Source organism: Poromitra crassiceps, assembly GCF_964638095.1.
Source record: "Poromitra crassiceps genome assembly, chromosome: 4".
Taxonomy (NCBI): Eukaryota; Metazoa; Chordata; class Actinopteri; order Beryciformes; family Melamphaidae; genus Poromitra; species Poromitra crassiceps.
The window spans coordinates 13,856,082-13,869,214 of NC_139626.1; the positions used below are offsets into that span (position 1 = coordinate 13,856,082).

Here is a 13,133-nt window from a genome sequence, read left to right on the forward strand (position 1 = left end):
TGTTAATAAATGTCATCTGCTACAGCCATTGGATTTGTATCACTATTATATCAGGAGATTAACAAGAAATTACCAATCACAACGGGAGAGAGGGTTAAAAATAGGGAGACTCCTGCGGAAATCATGAGTGTTGGCAGGTATAATCTCCAATGTGTGGCCCTTCGCTTATTGATGTAAGTCAGTATGGCCCTCAGGAAAAACATGTTGCCCACCCCTGCTTTAAACCCTGGATATCCACACAAGTACATTTCACCTCGCTGAGCTTGTTGAGTGGGTCCAGAACTTCCTTCTCCAGTTTCACCTCAAAGTCGGCATGCTTGATGGCCAGCATCTGCTGCATGTAGGAGCACATCTCCAGCACCGTCCTGTCACGCACAGCAGAGGTCAAGAAGTACAGAGTGAGAGAGGGAGAGATGGATGAACAGATTAATTGGTGGTTGGTTGGTTGGTTGGATGGATGGATGGAAGTCAAAGGTTTTTAAAGTGGGGGGGCTCCAAACCATTTCAGGGATGGCTCAGTGAATGGAAGTGAAAACATATTACATTCGTTTTCAAAACACATAGAATCACAAAGGATAACCTAAATGTTTGTGATTTGGTTAAAGAGAGAGTTCAGAGATTCAGTAGTTTTGGGGATTTTACTGTTTTTCCCACTTTTCCAGTGTCAAAAACAAATACCTGCCTCCAGACACACCTTTTTTATGTATTTGGTGTATCAATATCAGGCTATCTTGGCTCAATTGTTGAGTTTCTATGGGATCAAATAACATAAGAAACAAATCGTATTCTCTTAATGATGTAATACTCTCTGTGAAGCTCACCCTTCTATTTAAACTGCCATATCTAAATCTCCTTGTTACGCTGACGATGGCTTCAGCCTCAAATGTGTTTGTCTCTTTGCACTAAATAAATAAGACAAAGTTGACTCGCGAATGCTGCTTTTCAGTCCCCATCACGAATCACCATCCCATTGCCATCCAGGAAGTGAGCCAAACCTAAGGGGTGAAGCTTTGTCTGAGGGGAGGCTCACAGTCTGAAGCTTTGTCTGAGGGGAGGCTCACAGTCTGAAGCTTTGTCTGAGGGGAGGCTCACAGTCTGAAGCTTTGTCTGAGGGGAGGCTCACAGTCTCAGATTTGGAAAAGTCCTGATGTGAGTGGATCAAACGTGTCACCTGAAAGTGCAGCCTGCATCAAAGTCCTTGAGGCTTTCTGCCATGCTGACGGACAGCAGCATCAGAGGGAGCTTTTTCTGAGGAGAGAGCAAATGTAGAGGAAGATCTATCTTGAGTAAACATGTCATCATGGCTGCAGCTGGATGAGCACACATGACTCAAGTCATTTTGTCCAAGTCTCACTCAAGCAAGTCCCAAGTCATTTTCTTCTTGGGCAAGTCAGGTTAAGTCAAGTCACTTATAATTTTTTTCTTATGTCTCCCCTGTTTTCTCCACAATTGTATTTTCCCCCTGCTGTCGCGGTTGTTGCTCCACCCCCTCTACTGATCTGAAAAGTTGAAAAGTTATCAAATGGGATTAAAAAAAAGTATTGTCTCTCTCGGCATTTACCACCATTCATCTTTTTTCAGACCTCGGTTGGCATAGGGTCCTACAGGAAAGGGAGGGACTTTGGCTCTCTGAGTACTTCTCATCAGGACTGACGGGGTAGTCATCCAATCATGACAATGTCATTCCAAGTGTGTGCTCACACACCGGGTAACTTTACACTGGCCACTTGTAACATTGAGAACATTGAACAAAATTATTTAAACTGAAAAAAAAAAAAGAACAGAACACAAACAAGTAATGAGTCGTCATGTCTCAAGTCAAGTCACGAGTATTTAACTTCCAACTCCAAATTCCGACTCTCATATCATTTATTTTCTATCAAGTCAAGTTATGTCATCAAAACAGTGACCCGAGTCAGTGTTGTAGTCAAGTCACTATATCTCCGAGTCCAAGCCGAGTCTCAACTCCCCAGTGTTCGAGTCCAAGTCCAAGTCACCAAAGGAGAGTCTTAGTCTGAGTTACTGAACATGAGTTTGAATCCATATGCAGGTGGAACACATGTGCCTGCTGCTGCACCAAATTGAACGTCACAGTATTAATATAGTTATCAATATCTTATATCAAATTATTATGGCCTATTACAACAGAAAAATGGGGGGGGTCGGGGTCTCTATCAATTAGAAAGTCTGAGTCGTCGTCTCCAACTTCTGAGTTCAAATGCATGAATGCTCGAGTCCAAGTCCAAGTCCGAGTCATCAGTGCTCAAGTCCAAGTCGAGTTACGAGTCCTGAAAAATGTGTCCAGGGCTCGGACCTGAGGACCTGAGTCCAAGCCTCGGACCTGACGACCTGAGTCCAGGGCTCGGAACTGAGGACCTGAGTCCAGGGCTCGGACCTGAGGACCTGAGTCCAGGGCTCGGACCTGAGGACCTGAGTCCAGGGCTCGGACCTGAGGACCTGAGTCCAGGGCTCGGACCTGAGGACCTGAGTCCAGGGCTCAGACCTGAGGACCTGAGTCCAGGGCTCGGACCTGAGTCCAGGGCTCAGACCTGAGGACCTGAGTCCAGAGCTCAGACCTGAGGACCTGAGTCCATGGCTCAGACCTGAGGACTTGAGGACCTGAGTCCAGGGCTCGGACCTGAGTCCAGGGCTCAGACCTGAGGACCTGAGTCCAGGGCTCAGACCTGAGGACCTGAGTCCAGGGCTCGGACCTGAGGACCTGAGTCCAGGGCTCGGACCTGAGGACCTGAGTCCAGGGCTCAGACCTGAGGACCTGAGTCCAGGGCTCAGACCTGAGGACCTGAGTCCAGGGCTTGAACCTGAGGACCTGAGTCCAGGGCTTGGACCTGAGGACCTGAGTCCAGGGCTCAGACCTGAGGACCTGAGTCCAGGGCTCAGACCTGAGGACCTGAGTCCAGGGCTCTGACCTGAGGACCTGAGTCCAGGGCTTGGACCTGAGGACCTGAGTCCAGGGCTTGGACCTGAGGACCTGAGTCCAGGGCTCAGACCTGAGTCGAGTAGGACTTGACTACAAGACTGACTGGAGTGGACGTCACAATGATCTCAGTGCAGATGTGTGATGATGTACCAGGCGTTTCTCTGCCTCCAGGCCGGGCTGGCTCTGCAAGCAGCCCACCAGCTTCTTGTGCAGCACCTGAGCTGCCTTCTTGGCTGGCTCCACCCGCTGCTCCACCTGGCCACACACACACACACACACACACACACACACACACACACACACACACACACACACACACACACACACACACACACACACACACACACACACACACACACACACACACACACACACACACACACACACACACAGTTGATTGTCTGGCATGTTATTAATGTACTTGGCAAAAACACGAGTGAACTAGCTGGCCAGCTAGCTTGTGCTGCCTGTCACTGAGGTAAATAATGCTAGCAGGAGGAGGGGCGGGGGTTGTATGGATGCCTAGCTGGCCATTTTTGAGTCACGCTTTGCAAATACAGAATAATTTTAAAACACAGAAAGTATTAAACTCTTTATCTTATGGGGGCATTTAAAAGCCCCCGTCATCCCAATTCCAAGGGCAATTCTAGATTTTTTTAGGGGCATTTTGCCCCGAGTCCCCGCTAATTTCCTACCCTGACACACACACACACACACACACACACACACAAGCTGACTAGTTGTGTAGTCTAGTTTCTTTGTATAGAGTACTGCAGAAATGAGTCTGGAAGACCTGGACGCTGAAGTTTATGAAACGGCAAAGTTTGTGTTCAGCAAGATAATCTTCACAAATGAGGACCACTTACTTTTAGGACTTTTGAAGCGTTTTCTGAAAATCGCGTAACTACGCTTCAAAAGTCATGAAAGTGGTCCTCTTTTGTGAAGATTATCTTGCTGAACACACACTTTGCTGTTTCATAAACTTTTGTTAACCACAGACCTTATTTCAAATTCCCATACAACAATCGCATTGCCTTTTACACCTACGAACCAGGAAGTGCAGGGACTTCTGGGTAAGCCTACAAAAATACGCCAGCCCTGCACCACTCTATTTTCTATTTTTATTTTACTGAAGTATTCGGTTCACATTCATAACAGATGACACATTTTGTGTTATAGTCTGCAAAATTCTGAGTTGTAGTTATAAAAGCAGAATTCTCTCTCACCATAACCAGGTCTTCATGGAGCAGTTCAGTGGCATCTTGTGACCTGCAGATGTTTACATTGAGGTGGTTAGTGAAGAAAGCAAACAGCAGATCTGGGGTATAGAGAATGTATGAATGGTTCCTATCTTCTGATTTTACTCAACATTACGCAAGTTTGCAACCTACATTTCAAAGATTCTGTTTCTATTGACTGAAATATTCAAACCCAATATGCATTTTCTACAGCTGCACCATTACAACAAAAGGGGGTGGATCTAGATGCCTTGTGTATCATTTTCTACACATCTCCACCTACATTGCAGTGGAGAGATTATGGGCTCTATTCTCCCCCTGGCCTTAAATTTGCGTTTATGGCTTGGCACATTCCCAAATTTTTCCTTGACGCTAAACGCCAGAATGCGTGGCGCTAACCATGTAACCACGCCTTTTTAAGTGTAGAATTATTCACAAGTGTTGGATTGGTGATCTCCAGTAAACCAATCACATTATTCCCTTCCAAGCTCCGATCCACACGGAGCGACTCCAGTCCGGTCAGAAAAGCCCTAGAAGCAAAAATCATGTAAGTCAGGAAGGGATGAGAAGATGACTGGCAAAGATGTGAAAGAGGGAGTGAGAGGGAGGGAGAGAGGGAGAGAGAGAGTGAGACAGAGAGAGAGTGGGAGAGAGGGAGTGAGAGAGAGAGTGCAAGTGAGTGCGAGAGAGAGAGAGAAAGAGAGAGAGAGAGAGAGAGAGAGAGAGAGAGAGAGAGAGAGAGAGGGAGAAGTCTGTATCAGACGAGCATGTAGACACAACTGAGAGTTGGTTTGGAAACGAGCTCGCACCGCATCGTCAATACACGTTCACTAATAAAACTGTTTGTTTTGCCGGCTGGGAGGCTCAAACTGTCAATAGTGTCTGGCAACATGGAAATAACTATATATATTTAGCTGATTGATTTCCCATTCGGTCCCTCTGTTTTGGCCACTTCTTCCTTTCACTTTAGGGACATGGAAGAATTGTCTCCAGCACAGCGCTGTTGATGAGACGAGAGAGGGGGAATCCTGGTGACACAGCACGAGCTTCGCTGTCTTGCCCCTCTATCTGTCTGCTCCTTTCTTTCTATTCGCCTGCTTGTACGCCCCGGAGAATAATATTCAGGTATAGAGTCGTTTCTCCATGCGAGCAGGCGAGGAGAAAGAAAGGAGCAGACAGAGGGACAAGACAGCGAAACTTGCGCTGTGTCACCACGGAGGTGCATCCCCGGCACATTGAATAAGGCCTGGTTTCGAAAAGCGTTAACCGCAAAATTAACGCCCATTGGGAAGATCGCTTTAGGCGGGTATTTAAGGCCGAAACGCCCATTCTGGCCTGTTCTGGCACTGTGACATGCCTCTTCAGCGTAAAGCGCATTTCGGGGCATAAAAACATGACGGTATCCTCCTGAGTCACGGGTAGGCAGGCGCAAAGTGTGTTTTTGTGCGTTTCAGGCCAGTTTAGGTTGGTTGTCCCTGTTGTCACAAGCACAAAATACCTGGGTTTCCATCTGGAAAATCAGCTCAGTGGAGATGTTCACGTTGAGGAGGCTGTGAAAAAAGCCTCCAAGCGTCTGCATTTTCTCACTGTGATGTCAAGAAATGGGCTCCCTGTAGAAGACCTGGTTGATATCTATAACACACTGATAAGACCATGTCTAGAATATGGGAGTGTACTGCTTGTGGGCTGTACGGCTAAACAACGAGCCACCATGGACAAGGTTCAGAAAAGGGCTGTCAAAATAATGATGAGGTTCAAGGACATCTCTTTGCATCTACCTGATCTGCAGACACGAAGAGAACAGGCCACTGTGAAGCTGATTCAGGACATGATGCACCAGCCTAACCACCCACTCCACCACATCCTCCCTCCTAGTAAGGAAGAAAGGACTGGCCGTGTTCTGCGCAGAGGCAATCAGTTGTCTTTGCCAAAAACCAGAACAAATAGACTGAGAAACTCCACCATCTCCTGTGGCGTCAGGCTTTTTAATGGGCTGTAGCGTTGATTGTATTTTTGATGTTGGGGTCTGTTTTAACAATGCATAATGTATGTGTATTTTTTTGTTGTTGTTTTTTTGAGTGTACATTCTGCATAATTCAATCATGTATTGCAAGTCAGAATGATTAAACTCAAACTCAAACTCAGTTTAGCGGCTAAGACCAGGAGGAGAATAGAGCCCTATATCTCCACGCTGGCCTGGGAACGCCTCAGGATCCCCCAGTCAGAGCTGGCTAATTTGGCCGGGGAAAGGGAAGTTTGGGCTCCCCCTGCTGGAACTGCTACTTCCTACCCTGGATAAGTGGTTGAGGATGGCTGGATGGATGGAATGGTTATATTTGGGACATGTTGAGGCCAGAGTGAAACAAGTCAGATGAAGTCATGGTCCTAAACCTGAGAGCTGTGGTTTAGCTCTCTCTCTCTCTGCCGCAACCCCCCCCCCCCCCTCCCCCATTTAAAATGGCGGAAGGAGATTGACGGTGAAGTGAAATACAACAAACATCTTAGTTGTGAGTATCTTCCCGCTCACAGGAAGCCCAGCCCAGTTCGCGAGGGGGTCACATGACACACGGGGTCACATGAGTTCCTGCACCTTCGCGGTGTCACATGACACACGGGGTCACATGAGTTCCTGCACCTTCACGGTGTCGTTTCTGACATTTGAAAAGCTGAAGCTGAGAAATCCCCACACATCTGTGAAGCACGAAGCCAGTTCCCTTTTTGTTTTCACTCAACTCTCATTTCAACTTTTCCTGTCGTGGCGGCAAGAACTTTTGTTCTTCCCCCAAGAGTGAAATGAGCATGTGAGCAGAGGGGTTTAAAACAAAAGTGTTAGGTTATGGTTAGACTGGTATATCCGTTTGAGGATATAATGGATGTTCCTCAATTGTCCCTGATCACAGCTACAGCTAAACTGTCAAACCTACAGTGAAGCCATTCTATGTTGAAAGGCCTACTGTATCTCAGCGTTTTCCTACCGATGGACAGGTGGTGGTGGGGGAGGGGTCATGCTGCCTAAAGGTGCTGCTGATGCTAAAATAATTGAATCAGTCTGGTTTCTGAATTCAGTGGCTTCAGAATCAAATCAGAATGATCAGAATCAGGTTTATTGGCCAAGTATGTAGACACACAAGGACTTTGACTCTGTGATACGTTGCTCTCAATGTACTTAAACAGGAAAAACAAAAGGTATGCATACAAGTTAAGCTGTTCCATTACCATGTACACAAACTGGTTGCTAGGTTACAGGCAGCCATCCTGGAAGTGGGACTGCAGATGGAAATTAGTAATTTGCTTGAGATCAATATTATTTAGATATATTATGGTCCCTGACAAATAAACAAAACAAAACAAAAGTATGCACAAACTTACTCGGCCAATAAATCTCACTCTGAAGAAAGAGAACTACTATGATGATACGTTTTAATGATACAATGCATACAGTATCATGATACGTGGTTGTGATACGATATTGGCTCATTTAGAGCGATACGATACAATATGTAGGAATATAAATCGATTTGATTAATCGTTACACCCCTAGTCTGGTTTCAGTGGAGACACACATCAGCCGTCATCAGTTCCAATACAAAAATATCAGATGTCAAAACTTTTGACAAAAGCCCATATTGGTCTATATTATACAATATAAATACTGTATGTGTGTCTGCATCGTGTGTTTATCTCATATCAAAGGTCAAAGGTCACACATGCGGCAGCGTCTGTACAAAGTGAGAATTGCGTGGAAGTGCTGCTGTGCTGTGGTGGTTTGAGCTCGGCCTTGTTGTGCTGCAGATGCACAAAGTCATGGTTTGGGTTCTCACACCTTAAACATCAAATTCAAGGACTTTCCAGGCCCAAACCCCTCAAATTAAATCAAGGACCCAACACGGCATAGTTTCACTGTTACAACACAGAATTGTTATAATGAGCACTAGCAGGCCTTATAGAACCTCACAGACAACAATTCAAAAGAGGGGGGCACGGTGGCGCAGTGGTAGCGCTGTCGCCTCACAGCAACCTGGGTTCGATTCCTGCCTGGGATGCTGTGGGCGCCGTCAAAAAGGGCCTTTCTGTGTGGAGTTTGCATGTTCTCCCCGTGCTCCCCTGGGGCTTCCTCCAGATAGGAGCCCCCCAGTAAAAATCAAAAAAATCAAAAGAGAGGCCTGTATGAACACTTCTCAACTATGCTGTCCTGTGTTAGACCTATTACTACCATTAAGGCCCTGGAAACCAAAAATAAATGTTTTTAGTTTGCCACAGAAAAATGTGTTATTAACCACCCGGCCACATTTGAATGACTAAAAATGTCACCAACTATATACTGTACAATTAGGTTTCAAAAGCATGAGAAACTAACAGGGCAGAAAAACTGTGGAGGCATGTCTGTTGAAATGCTCCCAGTGCTTCCTCCCCCTAACCTGACATTGCCAGGCCCAGATGGGGGCGGTATACCCTCCCCCCACAGTGCTGTACAATGTGATACATCATAGCATCAATATTTCACATCCTGAGGAAAACCCTGTGATGGATTTTGACCTGATACAGCAGCAAGTTTTAAAACCAATACATTAAAACCATGAACTAAAATGAACTATTTCACCATGATTTCATGCCTTGAGAAGATCACAAGTGAAAAATGTAGCTTATGGGGTCTAATTTTCATCACAACTTACGCCCCAAACACAACAATTTTGAGTCCATATTTTCCAAAAAATAGCCTCCAAATTCATGTCCCAGAAGAAGACAGCAAACCAAAAGAGAAGAACTGAAGACAGCAAACCAAGAGAAGAAGTGAATGAGAGTGACTTACTTCCCCACAGAGCCGAAGTTCTTCAGCCGATTGAGCATGCTGGCAGCCGAGTCCAAACCAGCGTCTTTACCCCCGTCTGACCCCCAAAGCAGCGTCTCTACCCCCGTCTGACCCCCAAAGCAGCGTCTCTACGCCCTCTGACCCCCAAACCAGCTCCCACACGTCCACACAGGGGCTGCTGCTGCTACTGCTACTGCATCAGGAAGGAGCGCTGCACCGCCGGGCCTCTGCCTCTGTGGGTGGGGTTCCTGTGTGCGTGTGTGTGTGTGTGTGTTTTCGATGGCAGTATTCGTTCTTGTTTCACTAGTGTGTGTGTGTGTGTGTGTGTGTGTGTGTGTGTGAAGCCCCAGTCACTTCTCACACAAGCCAGCGAATGAGGAAGTCCCAAGTATCAGCCATTGAGGAGGAAGAGAGATGTTGGTTGTCACAAGGTGACAGTTAACCTACAGAGGAGAAGGCAAATCCCCCGTCTGTGTTAGTGACTAGGTACAAATCCTCTGTGTTAGTAACGAGGTCAAGTAAAAGTAAAAAGTAGCCCATTTAAAATGTCCTCAGAAAGACTGTTACTTTTTAGAAAATAGAACATTGTTAGATTTTTTTTTTACCTTTTTTTGACATCCTTTTTCAAGAAAAAATAACACACAGAACAAACAACAAAAACAAAACAAAAAACAAGAGGTCAAGAGAGGTCACAACCTATGTGGTGATGTAACGGTCGGTTACACAATACAATGTTACAGTGGGCCAACTAATGTAGTTGTATCCGTGTAAGGTAGGCTATTTGCATTAGTCACTCCCTATGGATCAGGAAAAGTGTCCATTTACTCCGAAGAGTTTCCCCTTTGTCTTTTTGTAGCCTCAGACTATAGGTCAGCTGCTCCATTCGATGTAACTGATTTACAATATTTATAAACATCTCCACCGGGGGGCGATGCTTCTAGAGCCAGCATTTCATGATGGCTTTCTTGCCAGATATCAGACATCTTCAGGGGGTATGAGTCACTTTGATCCATATCCTTTGGAGTAAGTCCAAGATATAACGTGGGGAAGGACATATTGTTAGATTTTTTTATTATGTTTCATGTGATTCCAAAAGACAGAATTCAAACTAATTGGAAAATTTGAAATGATAAAGTGCACAAAGTAATGCCAGATTACTCTTTTCTTCTTTTCTGACAGCCTGTTCACAAAATAAATGACAGTAACACTTCTCACCTTTGGGTGTATCTGTCATTTGATGGCGTTGAGAAGTCATGAGAGAGAACATTTGGGGATTTCCCCCCTGTTGTCTGATATTGTCAGAAAGGAAGTAGAAACTAATAAGCAGAAAGAAGCCAAACTCAAGTTGATTTCTATAGCCCTAATTCACAAGCATGTCTCAGAGGCCTTTACGGAGAAATATGTCTAGCTTAATTTAGCTAAGCACTATCAATAAACATGATTGAACAATCTTATATTAGAGAGAGAGTGGAGGGACAGAGGAGAGAGAGAATGGGGAGAAGGGAGAGAACAGGGAGGAGGGAGGGTGGAGAGGAGAGAGAGAATAGGGGAGAATCATCAGCGAGACAGAGGGGGAGAGGGGAGCAAGAGAAGGGAGGGAGGGGTAGAGGAGAGAGAGAATAGGGGAGAAGCGAGGGGGAGAGGGGAGCGAGAGAAAGGGAGAGAGCAGGGAGGGGTGGGGGATACGGTTGAAATCAACATTACAATAGTCACAGGGGTCAGTTCAGATACATACCAATGTATATCACAATAGGTTCATGTAAGCAAAGTCACATTTAGTAATCCAATTATCATATTATCATAGATTATAATTACCTTCCAATTGTCATGTCATCACGATATACCAAATTAATTACTGGTACATATCTTGAGTTGTAGCCATTCCACAACTGTATGTGTGCAGTAGCCTACTTGTACTACAGATGTTGCTATGAGTGATGCTTTGTGTGCAGCTGTGGTTTGTGTCTGTACTGCAGGCAAAATGCATGGCTGTGGTTTGTGTCTGTACTGCAGGCAAAATGCATGGCTGTGGTTTGTGTCTGTACTGCAGGCAAAATGCATGGCGTGCAAAAGCATCATAGGATGTGAGAAGTCCAAAAGAGGAAACTATTGAAGCAGCTGAAGTAGTTTGGCTGTGGGGCATTCAAATCACTCTTCTGTTTATTCACTCATGATTTCCATTTGATTTTCATAGAGAGGCTTTGTAGTGTCTGTTCTCATGCCCATTTTATTCCAGTTGTATTTGTCTGTTTATTCCTTTCTAATCTGGTTTGTAGCTGCAACCAGCTATATATCTGTGTATTCCTTTCTAATCTAGTTTGTAGCTGCGACCAGCTATGTCTGTTTATTCCTTTCTAATCTGGTTTGTAGCTGTGACCAGCTATATGTCCGTTTATTCCTTTCTAATCTGGTTTGTAGCTGTGACCAGCTATATGTCGGTTTATTCCTTTCTAATCTGGTTTGTAGCTGTGACCAGCTATATGTCTGTTTATTCCTTTCTAATCTGGTTTGTAGCTGTGACCAGCTACTGTATATGTCTGTTTATTCCTTTCTAATCTGGTTTGTAGCTGCAACCAGCTATATATCTGTGTATTCCTTTCTAATCTAGTTTGTAGCTGCGACCAGCTATGTCTGTTTATTCCTTTCTAATCTGGTTTGTAGCTGTGACCAGCTATATGTCCGTTTATTCCTTTCTAATCTGGTTTGTAGCTGTGACCAGCTATATGTCGGTTTATTCCTTTCTAATCTGGTTTGTAGCTGTGACCAGCTATATGTCTGTTTATTCCTTTCTAATCTGGTTTGTAGCTGTGACCAGCTATATGTCTGTTTATTCCTTTCTAATCTGGTTTGTAGCTGTGACCAGCTACTGTATATGTCTGTTTATTCCTTTCTAATCTGGTTTGTAGCTGTGACCAGCTATACGTCTGTTTATTCCTTTCTAATCTGGTTTGTAGCTGTGACCAGCTATACGTCTGTTTATTCCTTTCTAATATGGTTTGTAGCTGTGACCAGCTATATGTCTGTTTATTCCTTTCTAATCTGGTTTGTAGCTGTGACCAGCTATACGTCTGTTTATTCCTTTCTAATCTGGTTTGTAGCTGTGACCAGCTATACATCTGTTTATTCCTTTCTAATCTGGTTTGTAGCTGTGACCAGCTATACGTCTGTTTATTCCTTTCTAATCTGGTTTGTAGCTGCAACCAGCTATATGTTTGTTTATTCCTTTCTAATCCCCCACCCTTTGGCAGCCAGTTTTCCACCTATGAGGCTGAAATTTGGCTTGGAGGTCAAGTGTGTGTGTTTGTGTGTTCATGCCAATTGGCTAAAAGGGGGCAGTGGGGGCACATTTCCTAAATGCAGGGTGGCAGGGGGAGGAGCCACCTCCTCTGCCTCTGATTGGGTTGGGTAAGGCAATCCGGAGCCTTTTTTAGCCGATTGGCATGAACACAAACACACAGGTTTACACACACACTTTTGACCTCCATGCCAAAGTTCAGCTTCCGAGGGTGAAAAGTGTGGGGAAATAGTGGAGTGACCGAGGTGTGTGAGAATGCATGAACACGTGGATGCATGTGCGCATTGTGAATTCACACTTGTTAATCAATTTGTTTCACAAAACATAGTATTTAGATGAGGTGGCTGGTGAATGGTGCTGCCTGTCTGATGCTCCACTCACCCGGATCCCAGCATCCAATCAAATCCCCCTTTAAGCCTGGCAGCACTTAAAACAGCTCATTTCCTCAACTGATGTCTGCTGGTCAAATGCTGCCACCTGGTGGCAATGACAAAAATACACAGAACAAGAATGGGATGTTTTGATATTTTCTAAATGAAAATTGTCATTAGCTATGGATCATAGATTTCCAATGACCTGGCCAAAAATAGACTTCGTCATCTCATGCTTTTTGATTACACACCAATATACACTTGCATTTGTTAGCAGAGCATCACTTTGAGTATTAAAATGTCTTGTCAGAATGAGTCAGTACTCGAGTAGTCTCACTGGCCAGCCTCCTCTCCCTTCCGTCCGAGGAGTCTGGCGCCGCAGGTCTCCATAACTGCATAACTGCATAACTCCCCTGCTCTACTCTGCTCTCCCATTGGAGCGACTGTTTCAGTCGCTGCCGGATGTCCGCTCACGGCTTAT

General features: G+C 45.1%; 1 protein-coding gene across 1 annotated transcript in view; it reads right to left on the reverse strand.

The window, feature by feature from the left end:
• Positions 1 to 9,159, reverse strand: part of sh3bp1 (SH3-domain binding protein 1) — a 30,115-nt gene extending 20,956 nt beyond the window's left edge. The window contains exons 1-5 of the mRNA XM_083636162.1: positions 8,987 to 9,159; positions 4,165 to 4,207; positions 3,089 to 3,193; positions 1,172 to 1,248; positions 254 to 365 (exon numbers count right to left, since the gene is read on the reverse strand). Coding sequence (XP_083492288.1) covers positions 254 to 365; positions 1,172 to 1,248; positions 3,089 to 3,193; positions 4,165 to 4,207; positions 8,987 to 9,024 — 375 coding nt within the window. The 5' untranslated portion in view covers positions 9,025 to 9,159. The remainder of the gene's footprint in view (positions 1 to 253; positions 366 to 1,171; positions 1,249 to 3,088; positions 3,194 to 4,164; positions 4,208 to 8,986) is intronic.
• Positions 9,160 to 13,133: the final 3,974 nt, after the last annotated feature.